Source organism: Sinohyriopsis cumingii, chromosome 15 (genome assembly GCF_028554795.1).
Source record: "Sinohyriopsis cumingii isolate HCF-2022 chromosome 15, ASM2855479v2, whole genome shotgun sequence".
Lineage (NCBI taxonomy): Eukaryota > Metazoa > Mollusca > Bivalvia > Unionida > Unionidae > Sinohyriopsis > Sinohyriopsis cumingii.
In genome coordinates this window covers 124,151,574-124,179,356 of record NC_142975.1, presented here as the reverse complement: position 1 = coordinate 124,179,356, position 27,783 = coordinate 124,151,574, and the positions used below count along the sequence as shown (strand labels likewise).

The 27,783-nt window shown below is 40.6% G+C and overlaps 2 protein-coding genes across 2 annotated transcripts; both read left to right on the top strand.

Annotated features, from left to right (window-relative positions):
* Window positions 1-772: 772 nt before the first annotated feature.
* Window positions 773-1,285, top strand: LOC149782672 (transient receptor potential cation channel subfamily A member 1-like). Its single transcript, XM_089935167.1, has one exon. The coding sequence runs from the start codon at window positions 773-775 to the stop codon at window positions 1,283-1,285; it is 513 nt and encodes a 170-aa protein (XP_089791293.1).
* Window positions 1,286-3,089: 1,804 nt separating this feature from the next.
* LOC149782671 (ankyrin repeat domain-containing protein 16-like) lies at window positions 3,090-3,758 on the top strand. Its single transcript, XM_089935166.1, has one exon. It carries the CDS (start codon window positions 3,090-3,092, stop codon window positions 3,756-3,758), a length of 669 nt encoding a protein of 222 aa, XP_089791292.1.
* The last annotated feature ends 24,025 nt before the right edge of the window (window positions 3,759-27,783 follow it).

The following is a 27,783-nucleotide window of genomic DNA, read 5'->3' as shown; positions in this document are numbered from 1 at the left end:
CTGATAGGATCAGTAAGGTTTATAACTGTAATACGACACCAGCTCATTATGCTATGTACGGCGGAAACGTCTGTCAATCAACGCATGCAAGGTCGGGATCTATCATGTGCAACATATATACAACAAACATTCCCACACAGGTCATGAATAAAGAGTCAATTATAAATTATTAAATGCTTGGCAAAGACGTATCTGGATATTATAAGTTGGGTTGATAGCTATGATGAAACAGCAGCTCATTATGTCAAAGTAGCAACGTCTTCGTCTTACAATACCTTATCGATCAAGACCTGGATCCGTGGCGTAGAACTGCTACTCAAGAAACATTACTACAGTAATAAATGTCTCAGTACCTGCTTGAGAAATATTCTAATATGATCAAAGATGTTGACAATCGTAAAAGAACACCAGTTCATTATGCGGCTCAGAGCAGTAACAATTCTGCCTTAAAATATCGAACTGATTAAGACCTGGATAAATGGTGTATAACAGCTAACACAAGAAACTTTACTACACATGTCATGTATTGGTGGTCGGTTGGAAATGACCCAGTACTTGGTAGAAAAATATCCTGAAATGATTAATGACGTAGACAAACATAATGAAACACCAGGTCACTATGCTTGTCAAGGCAGTAACGTCTCTGTATTACAATACCTAATTGATCAAGGCCTGGATCTATGGTGCAGACATGTACACAGAAAATATTGCTCCACGTAGCATTAGCGGTCAATTAGAAATGAGCAAGTACTTGGCATAAAAATATCCTGAAATGATCAATAAGGTTGATATTTGTAAGGAAACAGCAGGTCATGATGCTGCGTATGGCAGACACGTGTCCATCTTACAATATCTAATCGATCAAGACCTGGATCCATGGTGTACAACAATACAACAGCAAACATTACTTCACCAGTCTTGCACTGCTGGTCAGTTAGAGATGAGCAAATACTTAGCAGAGAGATTACTTGACATGATCAATGAAATTGACAGTTCTGCAGAAACGCCAGCTCAGTGTGCTGCTTACGGAGGTAACGTCTCCATCTTAAAATATCTAATTGATCAAGGCCTGGATCCATGGTGTACATCATATCAGCAACAAACATTACTGCACCAGTCATGCCTTAATGGTCAGTTAGAGATAAGCAAGTACTTGGTAGAGACATATCCTATTATGATCAATATAGATGAATACTGTAAAGCATCACCAGCCCATTATGCAGCGGAGAGTGGTAACGTCTGTTTTACAATACCTCATAAAGCAAGGCCTGGATCCATGGTGTAGAAAAGCTACAGAAGAAACATTGCTACACGGGTCATGCATGGCCAGTCAGTTACCAAGTAATTGGTTGAACAGCATCCTGGCATGCAGCTGAGAGTGGTAACATATCCGTTCTTCAATACTTAATTGGTAAAGGTCTGGATCCATGGTATAGAACAGCAAAGCAAGAAACTTTACTACATAAGTCATGTGTTGGCTGTATATTAGAAGTGACCAAGTACTTAGTGGAAACCTATCCTGATATGATCCATGCTGTTGACAGTTGTAATCGATCACCAGCTCATTATGTTACTCGGAGCAGTAATGTCTTCGTCTTACAATACCTAATTGATCAAGGCCTGAATCCATGGTGCGGAACTGCTACACAAGAAACATTACTACACATGTCATGTATTGACGGTCGGTTAGAAATGACCCAGTACTTGGTGGGAAAATATCCTGAGATGGTCAAAGAGGTTGAGAATTGTAAAAGAACACCCGGTCATTATGCTGCTCAGAGCAGTAACATCTCTGTATTACAATACCTAATTGATCACGGCCTGGATCCACAGTGTAGAACAGCTACACAAGAAACATTGATCCACATGTCTTGTATTGCCGGTGAGTTAGAAATAACCAAGTACTTGCTTGTGAAATACTCTGATTTGATCAATGAGGTTATCATTCCTAAAGAAATACCAGGTCATTATGCTGCCCAGAAGGGTAACGTCCCTGTCTTACAAGATCTGTTTGAAAAAGGTTTGAATCCATGGTGTAGAACCACTACGCAAGAGACACTGCGACACGCATTGCCAGTCCTTTGGAAACAATCCAGTGCTTTGTTAAGAAGTACCCTGATATGACCAATAAGGATATTGATTCTAAAATAACAACTGTTAATTATGCTGCAGTGAAATGTAATGTGTCTGTGTTGCAGAACGAAGTTGGTGAAGGTTTGAATCCCCGACGCAGAACAGCTACAGAATCATTGCTCGTCATGTCATATGTTGCTTGTCATTTAGAGGTGATACACTGCTTGGTAGAGAAATATCCTACTATAACAAATGATATTGATAATTGTAAAGGGACACCATGTCATTATTCTTCTCTGAGCGGGAATGTCTCTGTGTTACAATACATGATTGATCAAGGCCTGGATCCATGGTGTAGAACAGCAACACAAAAAACATTGCTCCACAAAGCTTGCATTGCCAGTCATTTAGAAATGGCCCAATATTTTGTCCAAAAATACCCTGAGATGATCAATAAGGTTAATGATAGTAAAAATACACCAGCTCATTATACCGCCCAGAGAGGTAACATCTCTGTCTTACAGTACTTAATTAATCAGTGTTTGGATCCATGATGTAGAACCGTTACACAAGAAACACTGCTCCATATGTCTTGCATAGCCCTTGAGTTAGAAATAACTCAGTACTTGATTGAAAAATATCTTAATATGATCAATGAGGTTGACATACGTAAAATAGCATCAGGTCATGTTGCTGCTCTGAGCAGTAATATATCCGATTTACAATACCTACATGATCAGGACCTAGATCCATGGTGTAGAACAGCAACACACCAAACATTACTACACAAGTCATGTATTGCCGGTCAGTTAGAAAAGAACCATTTTTTTGGTAGAGACATACCCAGACATGATCAGAAAGGTGGATATTCGTAACAGAACATCAAGTCATTTCGCTACTCAGTGCGGTAATGTCTCTGTCTTACATTACTTAACTCTTCAAGGTTTGGACCATGGTGTATAACAACTACGCTAGAAACATTATTCCACTGGTCAAGCAAAGCTGGTAAGCTAGAAATGACCAGATACTTGGTAGAGAAATATCCTGATATGATCAATAAAATTGACAGTTCTAAAGGAACACCTGGTCATTATGCTGCTCAGAGCAGTAATGTTTCCGTCTTGCAGTACTTGACTGATCAAGGCCTGAATCCTTGGTGCAGAACTGATACGCATCAAACATTACTACACATGTCATGCATAGCTGGTCAGTTGGAAATAACCAATTACCTGGTCCAGAAATGCCCTTATATGACACATTTTATTATGGCACACCATTATAGAAAATCATCCGCACATTATGCAGCTCAGAGTGGTAACGTCGCCGTGTTACAGTACCTGTTTCATAAATATGTGGATCCATGGTGTAGAACAGCTACACAAGAAACATTACTACATAGATCCTTTTATGCTGGCAAGTTGGAAATGAGCAGGTATTTAGTTGAGAAATATCCTGCCATGATCAATAAGACTGACATGCGTAAAACAACACCAGCTCATTATGCTGCTCAGAGCAATAACGTGTCCGTTTTACAATACCTGATTGATCACGGCTTGGATCCATGGTGCAGAACTGCTACACAAGAAACATTACTCCACATGTCATGCATTGCTGGCCAGCTAGAAATGACCCAGTACTTGGTTGAGAAATATCCTGGTATGATCAATAAGGTTAGCGATTGTTGAAAGTCCTGTGCTTCTTATGCTGCTTAGAGCGGTAAGGTCTCTGTGTTACAATACCTAATTGATCGTATACACAAGAAACATTGTGTCTCATGTCGTACATTGTCTGGGCAGTTGTAAATGACTCAGTACTTGCTTATGAAATACCCTGATATGATCAGTGAGGTTAATAACTGTAGAGAAACACAGCTCATTATGCTGCTCAGAGCGGTAACGTGTCTGTCTTACAGTACCTACTTGATCAAAGTTTGGATCCATGGCATAGAACAGATACACAAGAAACATTGCTTCACATGTCATGCATTGCTGGCAGTTAAAAATAACTCAGTACTTGATAGAGAAATACCTTGATATGGTCAATAAGGTTAACAATTGTAAAGAAACACCAGGCCATTATGCAGGTTACGTTTACGTTTTACAATACATGATTGATAAAGGTTTGGATCCATGGTGTGGAACATCATCGCAACAAACATTACTACACAGGTCAAGCAATGCTGATCAGTTAGAAATGAGCAAATACCTGGCAGAGAAATATCCTGATATGATCAATGAGGTTGACAATTGGAATAGAACATCAGGTCATTGTGCTGTTCAGATCGACGATGTCTTTCTCTTACAATACCTAATTGATGAAGGTCTGGATCCATGGTGTAGGACAGCTACACAAGAAACATTACTTCACATAGCACTAATTACCGCTCGGATACAAATAGTCAAGTACTTGGTAGAAAGATATCCCGCAATGATCAACAAGGTTCAGTTTAATATGCAGTTGTAAGCAGTAATGGTTTTCTCTTAAAATAACTAATTAATCTAGACAAGGTTTAAAACGGCTACACATGAAACTACTTGAAGACAATGCCAACATTTTAACTGAGAAGACAAAACGCACGTAAATTGTTCGGTCGTCGTTATATTTTAACTGTGTGGAAAGAACAGTATCGCTACGAAGTGAAATTTGAGAGTTTTCATTTTTCGGGCATCAGAAAATGAGAGGCATCTAAATCAAAGTACGTCCGTCTTAAATCGCCGTCTCCAGGCTTTGGTTCCAACATAAGGAACAGTACTGTTAGAAGATTACTTGCAAGGAATAGCTCATAACATTAACATCTAACATTTCTACTTATGCTATATACATAAATAAGGCTAGTTTTGCACAATATTCTTCTTTGTTTTCAATATTTTAAAAAGTCAATAATAAGTTTGTTAACATTTCACAACAAGTGCGTATAGGGCGAACATCGTGTATAAAATAATGAACATTCTAAGTAAATAAACCAACATTTTGTTAGCAAATATATATTTTATTTATTTAATGCATTATATTGTAATAACATTTCTTCACACGTTCTTGTCGCGCTTATGTCTGTGCGCATATGTCCTGCGCGAATTTATATAAAGAGAAAGAGAGAGAGAGTGTGTAGTTTGGATTTTTAACATAGCTTTAACAATTTTTCAGTCATATCGCTACTATGTCTTTATGTGACAGTTTAAAGTGATGAGGTTTTCTTCACAAAGATTTATATTAATTCATATTTTGATTAGGACATTATGATAGAGTGTTTGTGTATTGTCTTTACCATTCGTTGTAAATATAAATATTACTTTTTATATATACATACTCCGGAATCGCCGTTTTGGAGTCATGTATTTGCGACCTCACCCTATGGCACTCCCGATGGATTTGTACTTATTGTGTATGTGTTCAACAGAATATCGATCTGAACGTTATAGACGTCATATTCATGTTGAAACAATTTTTATTTCTTTAAATAGGTTTGGTAGTTTTATTCGATGATAATTTCGTTATTTCTTGTTTTAATATTTAATAGTTATATCGCTGTCACATAGAGCAACATACAGAACGCGCAACTCAGTCTTACTAATTTTGTAATGTTGAATGGTTTTGTTTGTCCAAGCCCCATTTACTTGTACTTTTTCTTTAAGCTCCATTTACTTGTACTTTTTCTCAAAGCCCCATTTTATTGTACTTTTTCTCAAAGTCCCATTTACTTGTACTTTTTGTAAAAGCTCCGTTTACTTTTACTTTTTCTGAAAGCTCTATTTACTTGTATTCTGTGTCCAAGCCCCATTTACTTGTACTTTTGTCAAAGCCTCATTTACTTGTACTTTTTGTCTAATTCCCATTTACTCTAAGTAAGCGAATATATTATTAGTTAGTATGTATACGCAATTGCAATCATTTTGACGATATAAAACTGTTTTTAATAAATCCCTTTTTTAACATGAATAAATTCATTCATAATAAAAATCCTTTTCTTGATGAATTATACATAGTTCGCCCTGTTCACCGGTTCTTTCTATGTAGTGTATTTACTTTTAGAATATAGTATTATTTAGTGTATATTGTCCTTTGTCTCTTCAAAAATTGATTTTCATTTATAAACTGTAATAAAAACTTTCTTATTCAATTGGATAACATCTTGCTTGATACTGTAAAGTCAGCAATTTACAGTGATATAAGTCTCCAATGTTTTAAGTATCCCTTTTGGCATTTTCAGTTATGCATAATAGTTATAATTCCTTTTCTTATTTATCTCATCACGTCCTTGCTAAGAAAGATGTTATTATAAACCATTTTTAAATCTGGATCCAGTTCTGATTTTAATTTCACAATAAGACTGTATTAATATAACATTATTTGCTGACGATTTGTCTTTGTTTGGTTGCGTATTACCTTGTTTTATTCTAATTCTATGATAAAAATTTAAATACGTTTTACTCATCAATGTTTGGGTGGTTCACACTCACACACTATTATTCCATTATTTCCAAATCTGTTGTCTGTCGTGTGTAAGTTTTAATAAGATTGATAAATTTCTTCTACAATTCTCTCCTTACTTTGTGCATGTTCTCATTTTATGTCAAGTGCTGTTGATTCCCAACCTATTGAGCATTATTTGGAACTGGTGAGCAGTCTCAGCAAAGACAAAATAATGATAATAATAATAATAATAATAATAACAATAACAACAATCTAATGTAATGTGGATAGGTTGATATACATGGCTTACTTTTCCTGTTTTCTACTTGTATGTACATTTACTCTTACAGTCATGAATGGACAGTGTACATATTATGAACACTTGTTAGGTAATTGGAACGTAGTATTAATAGGGTTGTTAGAGCTTTTGTTGTTTATAGCAGTTATAAAAGTGTACTCAACATATCATTCTTTTGAAAAAATGTATTGCTGATATAATAATGTGTAATATTTTAATTATATCATTATTTTCGAATGTAAATATATAAAAATTTATTTTGTGTATCTCCTTTCATGAAAAGCTGTTTTATGAAAGGTATACTATGTTATACAATCAGAGATTTTCACGAAGTGTTGATATTGTTTGATATCTTTTCATAATTATCATTGAAAGCCATAATCTTTAAGTTCAGAATAATAACTGTGACTTATATCCCCATACTTCTTTTAGAAATGCGAGGATTATGTCCCCCTGCCTGTCCGTCTCTCCACTAATAATATATTGTTTCTCCTTAAATTACTCCGGCTTTAATCTTTGAAATATACGTGGCTGTAGTATCTATATATAAATAGCAGGTTACAGTGGATGGTTAATGTAAATATTTGAGGTATTATAGGTGGAGATTTAAAAGTTGTTTATTATTATCTTCAGGGGAGGACTGTGACATATGCATTAGGCTTTTGGGTTATAATTCCTGGTCTTGCCCAGAACTGGTGCTCGTGGGTTACAAATGCGAAACTGTTGAGATGCCCCGTCAATACCCATGTAGAGGTCTAGTGGACATGAGTCATCACTAGACATACTTATGTTTTCAACACAATTCGGCTGTCATGGCCTTTAGCTTGTGGTCTTGCCCGTGAATCATAACTTGAAAACAGTAGAGATCCATACCTTCTAACTATATATTGGTTGAAGGACAAGAGAAGAAATAAGATACATTTCCAGTAACGATCCAGAGGAATGAGACTGGTCTTGCGTCATCACATGGAAACTGTTGAGGTCCCCAGCCTATCAATATATAGGTTTGAAGGGACAAGGACATAAAATTAAACACATGTCCTTCACGAATCGTAGGTTGTGCCAATGCGGTAGTAAATTGACCCTGGTTCATAACATGAAAATTTTTATGATCTCCATTCTATAATTATATATTGATTTATTTGGCACATACACATATACTATTGATCGATACATCAATCAATCAATCTATCTATCTATCTACCTGCTAGCTACCTGTCTGTCTGTCGATCTATCTATCTATCTATCTATCTATTTTTAAGTATGAACAGGAAATGATAGTGCATTGTGTTTTGCAAAACTTTCACTCGTGTGATACTGAGACATTTGGCCTCTAGGCCTATTAGTATGTCCGCTACCCTCCACACAGCTGTTCCCTCAGGGTAGATGTATAATATTTATGGCCTGTGCTCCCTCTATTCTTTCCTCTATCAGGAATATTACAGAGCTACTCCCTCACCCAGCCTCAGTATTACGTTTACAAATGTACTCGGTTTGTGAGCTTCATTGGAGAGAGCTAGATTTGGAATCGCCAGGTTACTTTGACTAGGTGTTGTTAATGTCTAATGAAAAGACTGAGAAAACAGAACCGTGCTAACAAGTGCCGATTTAGTAAAATGGGTGATTCAGGCTAACGCCGAAATATACCTTATGCACGAAGAATGATGTGTGAAATTGAGGAAACAAAACTGTAACGTATGATCTCAGTTGAGTTCTCTTTTTTCTTATTTGTTTATTTGTGTGGACACCTAAAGCCTCTGTTATTGAGAAACTAGCACTCAATAAGGTGATCCCTCTTTGCTTAAATTTTAGTTTTGTTTTATTTGTATGGTTGCCCCCAAAACACTTTTGAATTGGGTTCTGCTTTCTTTTTCACAAGGATGTTCTTGTTCTTGTTCAGATTCCAGGGTTCAATTCGTTCCGTCTCTACGGCAAAAATTTAAACAAAAACGGTCTATTACTCTCCTTCACAGGTATAACATCCTATGACTGGTTTCCTCGTGTATTGCGTAAATATCAGTGGTCCTTTCGCCATGGACATACCTTTTTATGTTTTTAACATGCACCTATATATGATGTAAATTTAATTTAGCCCTTTAAAATGCGTAAGTATCACGAACTTGGATTAAATCTGTATTGAGTTGTTATGTCTTGCAAATATATTTTGTTATGTCCTTGTTTTCTTAACTTTTTTTTAGCCTATCAAACCTCGTTTCAACCTAGTTAGGTGAGACGATACCATAGCCTCTCATCATTCTCATCTCTTACAAAAGGGAACTGCGAATATTTGTTTTTTTTTTTTGTTTTTTTTTTAAGGTTCGACTTATTTGCATTTATCCCATAGGTAGGCTTTTGTACTTCTCATAAGTGAAACCTGGGCCATGGCAAACTTGCGCTGGAAGAAAAGACGTAACGAACTGACGGCGCCTTGGTTACTCATTCTCCCACATAGAAAAATAACCCGACCGTAAACTGTTTATTTTTAAATGTATTGATCGTCTTGAGAATAATACATTGACATAGGTATTTTAATAAAATAAAACCCTGCGCGTTTATTTTAAGAACAATACAGTATAGAAAAACAAACGACAAGCACAACGACATTCCTCCCCCCAGGCGGTCGGCCTTACGACTGCTCAGGGTGGTTTTTTTTCTAGTTTATGGAGGTGAGTGTTGGGCCTACTCCGTGCACCACATGTCCCTAGTGGGAATGATATACCTGACCGCTACCTCCTCAGTGGCTTTGGTTTGCTCCTCTCCCATCTTATGCATGCTTTTAACAGATGATATAATTGCTGGTGGAACTATTTATTATTATCAATATTATTAATAATATTGGTATTATGAGAAGAATTTTTTATTTCAGTGCTACATTATTCGTATTTACTCTACAAGTGCTGAGCAACTCCTTTTAGGGTTGGGGCTTATCAACCATGTGACGTTGGGTGCTGGGCCAACAATGGACACCAATAGTTCCTAGAACTATTGATATAGCGAACTCCCAATTTCCCAGTGGGCATACATTCTTCCTACATTGTCCCACTTCAAATAGTTGCATGACCCCTCCATTCTAGCATACAGAATCTAAATGGTAAGATTGGAGAGTATGACGAGGCCCTTAATTGTTATCATCTGTCGTTGTGGGAGTGCGTCTTTCTCATCTACAATCTTTACGCAAAGAGGTCATGTTCCCACTATGGAAGATACGTATATTTATTATGTATAAATTCTATTGTACTAACTTCTAAAGCAAATTTATTTATTCTCTACATAATAAGTTTACATTTTGATTTAATTAACTACCCGTATTGTAGATATGCGCGTATAATATGACTGTATGATATTCATGCCTTAATGTACGATTGTGTTGTGTATATTTCCTTTAATAGGTTTTTGTAAATGTCCTGTTTTAATTCATTGTTGAAAAACATGCATTTTGAGTTATATCCCCTACCACAGAGTGAGTAGGGCGGGATGTACCTTTTCAAATGTCTCGTGTAATGGTATTTTCTTATTACCCGTATATATGTTTATATTACCGATTTTGTTATGTGCCGCATCTATTTTCGACGCCATTCTCAATACTTTGTTTTCTTTTTTCAGTTTAGACTGATATGTTGAATTTTACTTGATTCGCAATTTTGTATTTTCTATTTGTCTTATCATACAGTACACACTTTATTATCATTTACTTATCATATCTTTTTTGACTCTGTGATTCATTATCATTTTTATATCTTTATATATTCTGTGTGGATTTAGTAATTTTGTATATTTATTATTTTTGAAAATGTCTGGTATGTCTGTCTCCGTTTCGTAATGTATCGTACACCACCCCCTTTTCGAACTTATTTACCTGGCACAATAACAATCGAGCTGAGGATTATATAATCTCTTTCAAATTTACAAATTTCAAACGAAATGCAAACTTTTGTAATTTGGGAAAATATAGTCAAAATTTAAATTTGCTTATATTTAGTAACTACTTAAACGTTTCTTGCATTGCATATTGTATAGTATACCCCGACAGTTTTAGCTAAGTCTTCCATATAGCGTATGGGAAAATCCTTGTGGTTAGTCCGCCACTTTCCAACGGTAGAATGTCTTTTTATATCATTAACCTTAGATTCATTGCCTTAACCAAAGTTTGCAAATTCTTTTTTAAAGTGTTCACTTGAAAATGTATCCCTTATGATCTGTATGCAGTCAACTGCATGGTGTAGCATTTAAAGTTCTCATTTTACCTTAAATATATGTATTCCATTGATATTCTCATTATCAGTTATCCTTATTCACAAGTTCCAACAGAAATTAAATTATCACTGACCCTTTCCAGTTGATAATTTTCGGTTACCGTTTATATGTTCTTCGCTACTACTTTGGACTGATATCCCTTTTCCTCCATAGCTTTCCTGTTCATTGTTTAATTCAGTTAGTTTAAACGTTTACATCGGTACTTAAAAATGAAACAGGCTTCCAATTTTCATTTCAATATTTTTTTTTTCTTATGCAGTAATTTTTTTTATATATCTTTTTGAATATGATGATACATTTCTCCTGACAAAAATATATCCTGGCGAAATACGCTTGCTTAAATTTTTAATTATGATTTTTTCATTATCTGATATATTGTTATCATCTTCGTATTCTGTACGAATTTGATATTATTGCAATACTATTCTACACGTTTTGTTGTGTGTTTTGAGGTATAAAGTTCTTGTAACATTTCATATTTATCTCAATATACTTTTTCTTATATTATCTATTATCAGGCTGTCTTGTATTCTTTCTTATCTTGTATTAATCCATTCTGATTTGTATCATTGTACTTCATATATTTCTTTTGCTGTATCTTTTTCATTCGACATTATTTTGAAACTTTTTAATATGTAGCATTTTTTTACTGTATTCCTTTGTTCTTTTATGCATACAAAATCGCATTGTCATTTCCTTTACCTTTTGTTTGATCTTGCCCCATATATACTAGTATTATCTCTATATTCGTTTAACCCCAAAAGTAATTAGTAGTAAGGTGGGGCACCCTAGGGACAATGGGACTTAGCATTAAAAAGACTCCTGGGCAACTCTAGGGACAATGGAAATTTAACATGGAGAAAAATCGTGGGTTACTCTAGGGACAATGGGAATTTAACATAGAGTTTAGGTCTGTCTAGGGACAAGGGAAATTAACATGGGGAATAGAGTTTGGGCTTTTGGGATTTTTTTTTTTTTTTAAATTTTTTTTAAAATTTAAATTTAAATTTAAATTTAAATTTAAAAAAAAGGGGTAGGCAATGGAAAGGCTATCTCTTTTCGAGAAATATGGCTGGCCCTGAAAAGGGCCTTTGGGTTTATGTTAATGTATTCATTAACATAAATGGTACCGCATTGGTCTTCTTCTTGTCCTTAGGCTACGTCTCACTGTTGGTCCGTAAATCAGCACTCTTTTCAGGCATCCTTGTCTTTCTACGTAGATCCTACGTATCCACAGGCTGGTGTTTGTCCTGTGGACAACGGTCCACTTGGATCGGACATACATGGGTATGTCCGTCCGGAACATCATGGAAGACACAAGCGTAGAAGATTGCACATCGGTCCACATCTTGAAGCGACGAGAACAGGTGAATCAATGCACTGAACTGCGCTTATTTATAGGTAGAGGCAGGATTGAAACGGATTGAGTTCATTCACCAATCCAAACACGCGTTACAAAATTCAGTCAGCCCGCATCCAATCCGAAGAGAGTAGTCTGTGACGTCAGTTGGTCTATATAGATTCGCTAGCGCTTGTGTGCAGTCAATCTATGCGACAGTGATTCAACATGACGGAAACTCAGAAAACGATCCATTGGGGTGCACCAGCAGGGGAGACTGCCCAAGGGAACCCGGACTTACTTTCAGAAAAGGTACATTGGGATTTTGTGGATTTTCTTACCTCGCAAGAATTTGTTCCGGAACCTTCGTTACCTTCTTCATTACCGCAAGTGGAGAATTTTAGACAGAGACAGAAAGAAGAATTGGAGAAATTTATGCAACGACAAAAGGAAGCGGAACAAGCTTTTCTCCTACAGCAACAGCAACAGCAACAAGAAGAGGTAAGAAAAAAACAACAGCAGCAACAGCAAGAAGAAGTAGCAGCAAAGAAACAAGAGGGTGAAAATCAAACGGCTACGGTACTGTTGGACATTTTAGCGGAGTTAAGAAGTCTGAAACAAATGTATCAGACTTCTTTATCACGACCGAAGAGAATACGACCTTCCCGAGCTAGACACGCCAACCCTGTGACTAAGCCTGTCGTACCACCCTTAGTGATTTCAACCCAATCATCAGAAGTAGGCCTTGGCCGTGGCAAAGGCTTAAGGCAGTTAAAGTTGATTGGTTAAACTCACCCCTACACCAAAATAAAAAGGCCCTTTTCAGGGCCACCCACATTTCTCGAAAAGAAATACAATTTAAATTTGCCAATAACTCAAAAATAAACCCCACCCATTTTACCCTTATAGTACGTGTCTGTGTATGAGTGCGTGAGTGTAGCTTCTTATTTTAAAATCAAAACTCAAAGACACTTACCTTATATCATTCATGTATTCTTTTATCCATTTTTTACAATCCAATTCACAATTCACCACAGAACACTTTAATTAAAAGTTCATTGACTTCTTCTTTCTCCTTGTTTAGTCTCTCTGTTTTTTGAATTTCTTCACCGTGTTTTCCTCATTTTCTTCCCTTCTTCTTTTCTTCTCCTGTTTCTTTGCTTCTTTTAAATAGAATTGTCTTCTTTCTTCCTCTTCTTCCTCTGAAGAATCCCTCTCTTCTTTCGAAGAATCCCTCTCTTCTTCCGAAGAATCCCTCTCTTCTGAAGAAGAATCCTTCTTTTCTTCTGACTCCTCTTGTTTCTTTTTTGGGCAATCTGGAGACCAATGTCCTTTTTCTTTACAATAATAACAGGTATCTTGACTTTTGTCTTTTTTAGCCCCTGTTTTTTTTCTTTTTTGACGGTCTGGACACTCTGAAGACCAATGCCCTTTCTTCTGACAGATATAGCAAGCATCCTGACTCTTATCTCGAAAGGAAGGAGAGTAGTCCGTCGGCTGGTCTGAAGAGAATTTTCTAATGACCCCTCGCAAAACTCTGACGAAACGTTCCATCTGGGTAGTCTCTTCCATCGTTCTCCTCGGTTTGAGAGTGAAATGAATAGTGAAAGGACAAGACACACCCTTTTTATATACGCTGGTTTGCCATGACTATAAATTAGTCTATGGTGTTTAAACTTGAGTCATTTGACGTTTTGCACTCAAGATGAAACGATCATATTCATTCGAGAAGAAAGAAGAAGAAGAAAGTAAGAGACAGAAACGTGATCTATCGCCTCGTACCAGGGACGAAATCTTGGCACAAATTCATGCCAGTGATTTTGAAGAGGACATGAGTGAACCAGAATCCGAACCCTCTAAACCAAGTTCATCACCCTTAGTCAACCCTGAAAAGTACTATTCCATTCGAGAGACGGAAAAGCGCTCCTCTAGAAAATTTAGAACCACGGCTTACACCTACACGGTGAAGTTTAAAGATTTCAAGGCCGACGTACCCTTGGAGAAAGCAGAAGGGTTTATCACCGAGATGTGGGATTCTTTGCTCACCGCACTCAAGCGACAATGTCAACCCAAAGAAGACGATCGTTTGACACTATCCATAGATCACGACGGTTTGAAATCCCCTGTTTGGATCGAGTTTAGCAGACCCGCAGAACTATCCCCTTCCAAAGTCATGGACAAGATTCAACACGTACAACAATCTAATGACCAGTTTGACATCACCGATGGTAAAGCCACACTGAAAATGGCTCACGTCTCTCTTCCTCAAGGGACAGGACGCAAAAAGATGTTATTGGTGGACGACCTTCGCAACACCAAAACAAGTCTCGTCCGAATTAACAACCCTCAAGACCAGATGTGCTTAGCCCGTGCCATCGTGGTGGGACGAACCTATGCCAACAAGAACGACACGGTAGAATGGAAAAGAACCTGGGAGAACATTCGAAAATCGAACCGAACCAAACAACGAAACGAAGCAGAACTCCTGTTGCAACAAGCTGGCCTGTCCAAAGACACACCCTGTGGCATTCCTGAGATGCAAAAATTGCAAGATGCCATAGCTCCACGCTACACCTTGAAAGTACACCCTCAAGAAATGCGCGGGTCTCTGTTGTTTCGAGGCCAGGATTTTAAGGACGGAAAATACATTCACCTTTATTATCACGATGACCATTTCGATAACATTACCAGTATCACCGGATTCCTGGGATACAGTTATTATTGTGAGAAATGTGATTATGGTTATAACAATCGAGAGCAACACAAGCATTGTGGATTGAAATGCCCAGGATGTTTGGCCTCTCCACCCTGTCTGAGCGGAGAACCAGTGCCTTGTTCGACTTGTCTGCGCACGTTTGTCAGCCCTGCCTGTTACCAGCAACATTTGAAAACACAAGGATCACAGAAGAAATGTGCTTGTCAACTCCTGAGATTGTGCCCTACGTGTGGACAAGGCATACTTACCAACAATGCCAAGGCACACGTATGTCGAGGAAAGAAAAAATGTCACATTTGTCACCACATCGTGGACTTGGAACACGAATGTTACGTGCAAAAATACCAACCCCCACCAGAGAAAGAGGACGGTCATAAGAAGAAAGGCAATTTCATCTTTTCAGATTTCGAATGCATGCAAGAGACTGGCATTCACATCCCTAATTTCTGCGTGGCTCATCGAGCGTGCGAGAAGTGTATTCAAGAACCTATCTTCAGTCATTGCCCTCACTGCAGCAAGATTCCTGGAGGACGTGAAAAAATCTTTCGGGGACCGAACACGTTAGCCGATTTTGCCCAATGGGTCTTAGACCCCATCGACAAGACGTGGAGCCAAGAGGACATCGAACGTTACGGAGATTGTCATCGTCATGCCACGGTGATGGCTCACAATTTCTCCGGATACGATGGACAGTTTCTTTTGAGGTACTATGCGGAACAAGGCACCTAGCGTCCTAAAGTCACTTTGAACGGAGCCAAAATCATTTTCATGCAAGTGAGACAAGTACAGTTTAAAGATTCGATGAGTTACTTGGCCATGCCTTTGAGTCGAATGCCTAAAACGTTTGGAATGACAGAAATGGCTAAAGGGTACTTTCCACACTTTTTCAATACGGAAGCCAATCAACATGCCGTTCTACCCCATTTACCTGAGGCTCACTATTACGACCCCGACAACATGCGTACCGAACAACGAGAAGATTTCTACGCTTGGTACCAGGCTCATGCCTCTGACCCCTTCGACTTTCAGGAAGAAATGTTAAAGTATTGTCGTTCCGACGTGGACATTTTACGACGTTGCTGTGGAAAATTTCGAGAACTGTTCATGGAACACGGAGGGGTCGATCCTTTGAAAGAAGCTTGCACCATTGCCAAAGCGTGTTCCTTAGTGTACCGCCAACGATTCATGCCTGAAAACACCGTGGCCGTCATCAGTCCTCAAACGACCCACTATGTCAAGCGTCAATACTCGGTCAAAGCCCTACGTTGGTTACATTACTTGTGCGACAAGGAAGACAAATGGATTCAGCATGCCCGCAACGGAGGAGGCGAAAAGACCATCGGAACGTATTCGGTAGATGGCTGGGACTTAGAAAACCCCAAGATCGTGTACGAGTTTAACGGTTGCTTATTTCACGGATGTCCCGTCTGTTACCCTGACCGTGACACTAAAAATCAGTTTTTGCAACGAACCATGGAAGTCTTGTACCAGGACACTTGTCAGCGACGCCTAAAGTTAGAACAGCAAGGATACCAAGTGGTGGAAATGTGGGAACACGAGTACGATCACCGTTTGAAAACCGATCCCGAGTTTAAACACCTCGTGGAAAGTTACCAGTTCATGGACCCGCTGAACCCGAGGGATAGTTTGTACGGAGGAAGGACCAATGCCACCTGTTTGCTGTACCAAGCCGACGAAGAGAAAGGAGAAGAAATCACATACTTGGACATGTGTTCGCTGTATCCCTACGTGTGCAAACATTGTCGCTTTCCTGTAGGGCACCCGCAATTGTTCACGGAACACATCGACCTGAAAAACATTCGACAATACGAAGGCTTGATCAAGTGTAAAGTTTTGCCTCCTACGAACCTATACCATCCCGTCTTACCTCACCATTGTCAAGGCAAACTGATGTTTCCCTTGTGCCGTACTTGTGCCGAAACGTGCAACCAGGACCAACCTTGCCATCACAGCCAGGAAGAACGTGCCTTGACGGGAACCTGGGTCAGCGTGGAATTGTTCAAAGCTCTAGACATGGGATACCAACTGTTAGAAGTGTACGAAATTTGCCACTTTCCCAAGACACAACAGTACCACAAGGGTGACCCTACTCAGAAAGGCATTTTCGCCGACTACGTGGATGCCTTTTTGAAACTGAAACAAGAAGCCAGCGGCTATCCTTCCTGGTGTCACACTCCCGAAGACCAAATACAATTCAAAGAGAAATACTACGCACAAGAAGGCATCTCTTTAGACCACATCGAAAAAAACGAAGGCAGGCGATCGTTTGCCAAAGTGATGTTAAATTGCTTGTGGGGTAAAATGGCACAACGACCGTGTTTACCCAAGACGGAATATTTGACAGAACCTTCCCGCTACTTCCAGATGATTCACGACAAAACCAAATACATGAAACACGTGGACGTCGTTCGAGAAGATTTGATCTTGGTCAATTACGAAGAAGATCTGGACTTTGTACAAGACGACCCTTTTGGAAATGTCATCATTGCTGCTTACGTGACAGCTCATGCTCGCTTAAAATTGTGCGAAGCTTTAGAACTGTTAGAAGAACGCGTCCTGTACTTTGACACGGACAGTTGCATTTACATCCATCACCCGATTCAACAGCACCCTGACATCGAAGGAGACCGTTTAGGAGCCTGGACAGACGAGCATCCCGACGACAAGATTCTAAGTTTCGTCAGTGGTGGTCCCAAAAATTACGGCTACGAATACCGGGACAAACAAGGAGAAGTGCACACGACGTGCAAAGTGAAAGGACTGACTCTGAATCATCGTACCAGTCGAGTGGCCAACTTTGGGGTATTGAAAGAAGCCTTGCAATCGGGAGAGGATGGAAACTTTAAAGTGACCACCTATCAACCGAACAAGATTGTACGTTTACCCACTCACCACATCGTCAGTCGACCCTTGGAAAAAGTCTATCAAATTGTATACCAGAAGCGAGTGCGACTTCCCAATCACTTCACCGTACCGTACGGTCACGTCGGTATTGGTCTGTATATGAAAAGGAACCCTAGGCAAGATCGAGAGTTCACTGTTCATTGAAGTAACTTACCATGTCGTTGACGAAGAAGAAACCAGATTGGTTAGGAGTCAAATGTTGGACATCACCGAGACCAGGGTTTTGAGGCTTGGACACAAGAGGTGGCCCAGTATGCACGAGAGTTATTCAAGGAAAAAAGTTACTTTTCAACCCGTGTTAGTGACGGTGCCAGAAGAACCCGTCACCCAGGACAGGACTGTCGTGGACAGGCCTGAAAGACCCTTTCGGGAGGACACTTGTGTGACCTTACCCCTACTATGGAACTGGTTAGAACTTTACCCAAAACATGTTGTACAGACACTTGTGTTTATTCCACGTTCATGGTTATCATGTGCCTTTTATTCTTGTACTTAAGCCTTTGGCTTTTATGCATTTTTGTCTTTCGTATTCATGTTTGAAACATTCAATAAACGTGTTCTGAAAAAGTATATAAACTCTTGTCTTGTTTGTTTTTCGTGTCACAAGTGACATTTCTCACACCATGGCTACCTCTGCTGTCTCTGCTCCCTCTTCCTCTACTGTCAAAGTCATCGACGAACACTTAGATCGTGCCAGTTGGGAGGCTTTGTATCTTCGCCATCCCTTTAACATGCTCATTGCCGGACCTAGCGGTTCAGGCAAAACCGAATTCGTCAAACGTTTGATCGAACATAAACATCATTTGATCGATCGACCCCCATAACGAATCGTGTGGTGTTACAAAGAGTGGCAATCCGCGTACAGCCTCTTGCGAGAAAGTCAAGGCGATTCCATCGTGTTTGTGGAAGGCATTCCTAAAGAAGACGACGGCATCGTCTCTGACTCCCGTCTAACCCATTTGGTCATTTTCGACGACATGTTAGGAGAAGACGAAGAAGAAATTAAACTGTGGTTCACGCGCAAAGGGCATCACCGTAATGCCAGTGTCGTTTACATCACCCAAAATTTGTTTCAACAAAGTAAAGCCCATCGCACCATCAGTCGAAATGCGCATTACGTGGTCTTGTTTAAAAGCCCTCGAGATAAATCGCAAGTGCAAGTCTTAGCCAAACAGTTAGGAACGCCTTGGCTGACTCAGGCGAACGACGATGCCACTCAAACTCCACACGCCTATTTACTCGTCGATTTGAAACCTACGACTCCCGAGAATTTGCGATTTCGTACCCACTTGTTTCACCACTGGTGCCAAGACGGAAGGCCTGTCCTGTACACGTCTCTGTCCTCGACTTCATTTCACTCCCCATAAAAAAATCTATAAAAACCTCAGACCCTTTTTCGTCTGTCTCACTCTCAGTGCGAACATGACGTCCCTTCAGTCGCATCTTCCCGTCAAATTGATTCGTGCCTTGTATGGCATCAGTCGAGAAAAAGATCCACAAACACGAGCTCGTGTCTTAGAAGCTAGTCTCAAAGAAGTCTTACGATGGTTCACGGTGACGGCACGTCAATTACTCCAAGGAATCATTCAGATTCCTCATCAAACCAAACGCTTTTTCGATCGAAACAAAGTCGCTTTGGTCCAACTGGCCGATCCCCGCATCGACACTCAAACCAAAAAACAAATCATTTTGAAACCTGGAGGGAGCGGTACTCTAGGAGGGGTCATCATTCGCTCACTCTTAAGATGGGATCATAATGCCCCCAAAGATATACCCAAGACAAAAGTCCAACGAAGCCCCAAGAAGAAAAAGACCAGGTCCCCAAGGAGAACTTCTCCAGTGGCAGGACCCTCCTCTGACCAGACACCACCACCCCGGAAAAAGAAAAGAAGCCCCCAGAAAAAGAAAAGTCCACAGAAAACTAGCCGCAAGAGAGGCACTTCGGCCAGGACGCAACCTTACACTCGCAAACCACGACCTGCCACGGCAGTGACTGCGTCTCTGGCAGCTTCACGTTTGTCCACTTCTCCGTTAATGACACCCAGAACTGAAGAGCACTTGGAGACGTTGATCACACCAAGAACTTCTCCGTTGATGACCCCCAAAAGAACTTCCCCAGTGGCAGGACCTTCCAATTTAGTGGCAGTGGCTGCTGCTCACAAAGTACCTTCTCCCAAAATCAAAGTTCAAGAAAGATCGGACATGTTACAAAGTTTACTGGATTTGTCCAAGCAAGAACTGGCTCGATTTAGTCCGTTACGTACCCCTGCACGACGTGTCATGCCTGTCCTCAAACTAATACGACGTCAAGACAATCAGTGGCGACGCGTTCCAGTATAAAAAAGGCCTGTGACCAAGTCGGATATCAGTGTTTTTTGGTGCTCCTGAAGACTCAAAGATGTCACCCTCCAGAAAACCCCAAGGAAAGAAAAGGAAAGGACTGCCACCACGTTTAGCCAAACATGGGGACATGTTATCTGTCCTGTCCAAAGCTTCTCCACCCCTACGAAAAAAACTCATTCAAACAGCCTCCAAAGAGGTCATCGATACCGTGTGCAAATGTTGTTTGAACGTTTTGAAAGGCACGATCCCTTTGTCCAAACACCAGAAACAATGCTTAGGCAAACATCGTCACGTTCTTCGCCAAATGGTTCAAAAGAAAATTCCCATTCGTCAAAAAAAGAAGATGTTAGTGCAACGTGGAGGTATTTTACCTCTCTTGTTAGGCCCCATACTGAAAGGAGTCTTGGGAACCATGTTGGGAGGACTGGTGGGAGCAAGATAAAAAGGCCTCGGAAGTTCCAAGATCTCAGAATCGACCCCTGACAACCCCATGGAAGGACGAAAACTAGCTTTAGTGCCTTACAAACGATGGATGGAATACCATCGGTGGCAAGAACAACACACCCCGCATTTACCTCCCAATCCCCATTTGAGCGAGATGTCCCAGTTACAACACGAATTGCAGTCCTTGATGGATCGCCAAGATTTGTCCGAAACAGAAAAATCACAAAAGTACGGTCAACTCTTGCAACGACTGCAACTCTTTCACCAGAAAGCTTTAGACGAAACAGCTCTACCCACTCTGAAAGATTTTAAGACCTTGATGAAAAGTCCAGCACCAGTACCAGTACCAGTACCAGTACCACCAGTACCCGTGAGCAAGACAGAAAAAGGAGAAGAAGAGGAAGGGTTTCAAACTCCACCAGAAAAAGTACGCAAGTTAACAACACCACCTACCTCCAGAATTGGATGGATTAAAACGATGATGGCCACCCCTTCTTCCTCACAAGAGAAAAAGAAAGTGAAGACAGAAGTGAAGACAGAAGTGAAACAAGAACCGATATCCCCCGCTCAGACATCCTTCTCCTCTTCGACACCTATTGCTGGCCGCACACGCAAAGCATTGCAATCCAAGAAAGTACCCAAAGAGAAAAAGAGTAGCATCCTCCAAGACTGGGTGTCTTATTAACACACCAACCAACACAAAAAAATGGAAAAAGTCTTAGCCAGCATTTACTACGATCCCTCCCATCCTGCAGGTTACGCAGGAGTTCAAAAATTGTATCGTGCTGCCAAAACGCGACTGAAAAGTCTCCGTTTACCTCAAGTGCAACGATGGTTACAAGAACAAGCCACCTACACTTTACACAAACCCATTCGACGCAAGTTTGCCAGAAGTCGCACCCGAGTGGAAGGCATCGATCATCAATGGCAAGCCGATTTAGCCGATGTCTCTCATTTGGCCAGCTACAATCGTGGCTACAAATATTTGTTTTGTGTCATCGACGTCTTTTCCAAATTTGCTTGGGTCGTACCCTTGACTTCCAAATCGAGCAGCGAGTTAGTGCGAGCCCTGCAACGGGTGTTGAAACAAAGCGGTCGTCACCGTCTTCGATGGCAAACGGACAAAGGCACCGAATTTCTGAACCAAGCTTTCCAAAAAGAATTAAAGAAACGTGACATTCATTTTTTTACCACCGAGAATCCCGAAACCAAAGCCAGCATCGTGGAACGTTTTCAACGCACTTTGAAAGAACGCATGTGGAAATATTTTACGCATCACCACACTCTGAAGTACATCGACATCTTACCGCACCTGGTGCAAGCGTACAACCAATCTTACCATCGAAGCATCGGACGTGCCCCGCAAGACGTGACTCCCGACAACGAAGTGCTGGTGTTTGAGCGCCTGTTTGGTACGTCCCCGACGAGGGCTGTCCCCAAGAAAAGTGGAGTGTTGGCCGTAGGAGATTGGGTGCGCATTGGCAAAACCAAACGCACTTTCGACAAAGGTTACTTACCTAACTGGACGACCGAATTGTTTCGCGTCACTGGACGAGTGCATGGCCGTCATCCTGCCGTCTATAAATTGGAAGACATGAACGGAGAAGTGCTCAAAGGAACGTTTTATTTGCCCGAGTTACAACGTGTCACCAAAAAAGAAGACGACGTGTACGACATCGAAAGCATTCTCGAACGCAGAACCCGTAAAGTGGGCAAACGACGTGTCAAAGATGTCAAAGTACGTTGGAAAGGATATCCACCCAGTTTTGATTCTTGGATCGACGCTTCGCAAGTCATCGACTATAAAAAGAAGTGACCATCATGCCCTTTCACACAGCAGACGCAGCTACGTCGACCACTCCTCCTTCACCTAGTTCCTCTGTGCAAGATTTACAAAAACAACCCTTGTGGGTGTGGTGTGGAGAACGTGTGCCTAAAACGCAAATCGTCTTTTTCTGCCAAATCTTCGTGGTGTATTGTGTCATTGGGGCAGCCATCGCCAATTTGAGTTTGCAACAAGGAGACAAACAATTGTGGACCATTTTATTGAGCAGTTGCATCGGTTACCTGCTTCCTAATCCCTCCCTGAAATTCACCTCGAACGGGAACCCCGGGAACCTTGTGTCCAGTGCCAGTGCCAATCACCACTTCAATCACAACCAGAACCCCATTTTAGACGGAGACACGCCTCTGACGTCCAGTAACCCCTCGGACAGCCACAGAACTCTGGAATTATGAGTCACCAAAACCAATTTTACTTAACCTTACCCAGTGACAGTTCCATGGAGGTGTTTCCCAAGAACACGTTGTGCTGTTACACGGCCAAATTACATCAAGCCATCCAGTTAGATCACGAAGCCCATTGGGAAGTGGCTTTAGTAGAAATGATTCACCCGACCCAAGTCCTCAATGTCCTTCCCAATCAAATTTTTTTTGATGTGGAAGTTCATGACGAGCAAATGCAACAGTGGATGGATAGCAATGTCAAATATGACAAGAAAACCCGTACACAAAAGTACACCACCTATCACTTGTTCATTCCCCCAGGCTATTATTTTAGTGGTCAACATTTGGTCAGCACCATAACCTCCAGGTTTAATGTCGTGTTTCTGAAAGCTTTGGAGCATGTCAACAAAAATGTCACCATGGAGTACCACAAAGCAGCTCGTCGCTTCTTGATGAAATTTGAACGGAGTAAAATCCTGTCCATTTTATTTTGTCCTGAATTGTTTGACATGTTGGGCGGAGACATGGACATGAGAAAGACCATGATGAAGAAAAACGAATTACCCATCGTTTACGACAACGAGTCTTTTAGCAAGTTATTTCGTGCCCCGGTAGAACTGAACCAAGGACTGAATTTGATGTTCGTGTATTCCGATGTGGTGGAGTACAACGTGGTGGGACACACCTCCGTACCGTTACTGCGTGTTATTCCTTTCAAAGTGGATTCTGCCACGAACACTGACGAGGAAGGTGGAAACACTTACCACGTCCACCGCGAATTTGTCCATCCTCACTATTTGCCTGTCAGTAAGTCGTATTTGGACACGGTCAACATTGCTATAAAAGGAGATCTGGAACAAAATATTCCATTCACCAAAGGAAAAGTCACCGTGAAACTCCATTTTCGAAAACGGTTCTCTCACGACTCTTAAGTCATGTATCCAGTGTACCGAGGGGTTGCTCGACAGCGAGGACACGGCTTAGGAGATATGTTAAAATCGGCCTTTCGTTCGGTGGCCCCGGTGTTGAAACCGATGGTGACACGCGGATTGCACGCCTTGAAAGATGCGGCACTGACGCGAGGGAAAGAATTTCTCCAAAATGTCATCATCGACAAACAAAACCCTAGAGAAGCCTTCATGAGGGCAGGCAAAAATGTCTTACTGCAAACGGGCAAAGACATTTTAGGCCAACGAGAAACACCTATAAATGCCCTGCACGCTACCGAGTCAGGCATTCAGCAAGGACAAGGCAGAAAGAGACGACGAAGAAAACACCCTTTCACCAGACTTCAAGCGAGAAAGGCCAAGAAAAGAAGAACCGTTCGAGACTTAGACGTTTTCGATTATTGAGAAAAGAGACCAAAAAAATGATGCACCGAGAATCTTGCGCTTGTTCCAAGACGGAACTGGATCTGTTTGCCATGCCCCCCACAATGATGACGATGCAAGAATCCCAGTGGGTGGAATTTCACCCCGTCTCCTCACTGACCGATTCCGCTCCCATCGAGTTTGAAATCAAAGGACAGCCCGAAGATTACATCGATCTGAATAGCAGTTACTTGTACCTGAAAGTCAAAATTCTAGATAAGACTGGAGGTGCTATAGACGATGAAGCAGTAGCTCCCGTCAACAATTTCATGCATTCCTTGTTCAGTGGAGTGGACTTGTACTTGAATAACAAACTGGTCAGTAGCAGCATGGATACTTACCCTTATCGTGCCTACCTGGAAAATCTCTTGACGTACGGAATAGATGCCAAGAACACTCATCTCAATGCCTGTGTGGTATGGGAAGCTGACGAACCTACCAAGTTTGAAATATTGGAAACTGATGAAAAGAAAGACAACAATGATGGATTTGTAGAACGAAGAAAGAGAATCACGGGAGCCGACACAAGTTTAGAACTGATGGATCGTTTGCATTTGGACATGTGGTTGCAAGAAAAGTATTTGCTGAACGGGGTGGATGTCCGCCTGAGACTGAATCGTAGCAGTGCCGCTTTCCATTTGATGGCTGATAGTGACGGTTACAAAACCAAAATCCTAGAAGCCAGACTCTACGTACGCCGTGTGGAAGTGTTACCTAAAGTGGGAAACGACATCAGTCAGACGTTGAGCAGAACGACCGCCAAGTATCCCATACGACGCGTGGAAGTGAAAACCTTCACCATTCCCAAGGGACAGCGATCCATGATCGAAGATCATCTGTTCCAAGGACAGTTACCCAAACGTTTGATCGTTGGTATCGTCGAGAATACAGCCTTCAACGGAGCTGCCGAAAAAAATCCTTTCTACTTTCAACACTTTGGCGTGTCCAAAATCGAAGTCAGTCGCGATGGCAAGACCTTGTGTACCCGACCTTTCGAACCTGACTTTACCAAGAAGAATTACTTGAGATCGTACTTGTCCTTGTACGAAGCCACCGGACAGTTAGGAACCAATACCAGTCACGGTATTACGTACGAGGATTATGCAGGAGGCTACGCTTTGTGGGCTTTCGATTTCACTCCAGACCAAGGCAGCAACGAGGGACATTTCCACCCTATAAAATCCGGCCAGATTCGTGTGGAAATTCAGTTTAAAGACCGAGACCCTGATGAAACGGTGAACGTCATCCTGTATGCAGAATTCGATAATACCATAGAAATCAACAGTTTGAGAGAAGTCATCCTAGATTACTAGAAACCATGGAAGACTGTTATCCCTCTTTACCTAGTGGAGAAACTTTTAGTGTTGCATTGTTGTTAAAAAATGTTAGAGTTGTTGTTTAGTGTTAAGTGATTTTTGAATAAAAAATGTTGTGTTTTGAAAAAATTGTTTGATGTTATATTGTTGGATTATTGTTAAAAAATGTTAGAGTTGTTGTTTAGTGTTAAGTGATTTTTGAATAAAAAATGTTGTGTTTTGAAAAAAATGCCTTTGTCTTTTGTTTAGCTATAAGAATGTTGGATTGATGCTCTTTCATTTCTTACTATCCCTCTCATGACACTCACTAAACGTTGCGACTCAAAAACCGTGTGGGGGATGTTTTCCTTCACGTACGCTCTTTGACTTTACGAACCGGGTTGTTTCCAGTCTAACCATCCATTGTCGACTCATCCTCCTAAGAAGATGTGCTCCAAACTAGCTAAACTCAACGAAGCCTACGTGAATTTGCATAGGGTCAGACACAGTCTGATACCGAAGCCAGAAGAAATAGAGAATGTGAGAATGTTAAAAATCACTGAAGACCTGATAGAAGAGCTCTTCAGAGAAGAAATGAACAGGGAAAAAGAAGAATGGACAGAGAAGTACAGACTTCAGAGACAGCAGCAACAACAACAACAAGAGCAGCAGCAGCAACCTGAAGCTGACAGAGGCTTTGTCGATTGTCGTATCGACACCAAAGAGTTCTTCTTCTCTTTCCGAAGAAGCAGACCTATCGCCAGAAAGTCTATCCTCAGAGGACATCGCATTCTTAGAAACTAAAAAGAATGCCATAGCAAAACAAAAAAAAAAAAAAAAACCAGCCCTTTTCAGGGCTACCCAATACTCTAGAAAAGAAATAACAATCGATTTGCCAATGTGTGTAGGTAGAGTAGTGTGAAAATAAACACTAACTCTTTTTTAAAAAAATGTGAGGGTATGTGTTTGTGTGTTTGTGTTTGTAAGTGGTTAAGTAAGTTGGTATGGATAGTAGATTAAAATGATGTCTTTTTTTTTTTTGGTGTTTGAGGTGTAAATTTGGGGTTAGATTGGATTGCTTTGCGTATGTGGATAGTCTATTGAAGTGATTTATAAAAAATTTTAAAATAGTGATGGGTAGCATAAAAAAGTGAGTGAGTGTTTCTTTTAGGTCCGCGCGTTGTTGTTTTTTTTTGGTTATGATCTAGGTAAGATCAATTTTATGTTTTTAGGGGGATGTTTTCCATCACGTCCGCGCTTTCACTATAAATTGAAACTCGTTCGGCAGTCCAGCTACCCTTGTTGATTGATCAACACCAAAAATGAACACGAGACTGGAGAAACTGTTGGAACTTCATGTGCATCTGGAATATGCCAGGCGCATATTAAATGAACTGGCCGCGGAAGCCATTGTGGATGAGGGAAGGATAAGAGAGGAGGAGGAAAGAAGAAACAAAGAAGAGGAGGAGAGAAGATATAAAGAAGAAGAGGAAAGAAGATACAAAGAGGAGGAGAGAAGATACAAAGAAGAGGAGGAGGAGGAAAAGGAGAGAAGAAGAAATTTCAGAATCCCAGAGAGCGAAAATTGGGATTCTGAAGCGACATATCCTGCCTCTGCTCTCTCCCCCAAAAAGGTAAAAAGTAACTGGGGGACAAGATGTGTATGCGACGCCAGGCCTGGAAGGTGCCACCATTAACCAGGTGTCCATGAAGTTCCAAACAAAAAAAAACAGCCCTTTTCAGGGCTACCCAATACTCTAGAAAAGAAATAACCATCAATTTGCCAATGTGTAGGTAGAGTAGTGTGAATATAAACACTAACTCCTTTTTAAGATAGTGTGAGGGTATGTGTTTGTGTGTTGGTGCTTGTAAGAGCTAAGGTATGTTTGTGGGAATAGTAGATTATGGGTTTCTTTATTGTTTCTTAGCGTAGGTGAAGAGTATAGTTAGGGTTCTGTAAGCGCTCACGTACGATTGTGTGGATAGTAGATTATGGATTTTGTTTATTGTTTCTTAGCGTATGTGGAGAGTATAGTTAGGGTTTTGTAAGCGCTCACGTACGATTGTGTGGATAGTAGATTATGGATTTG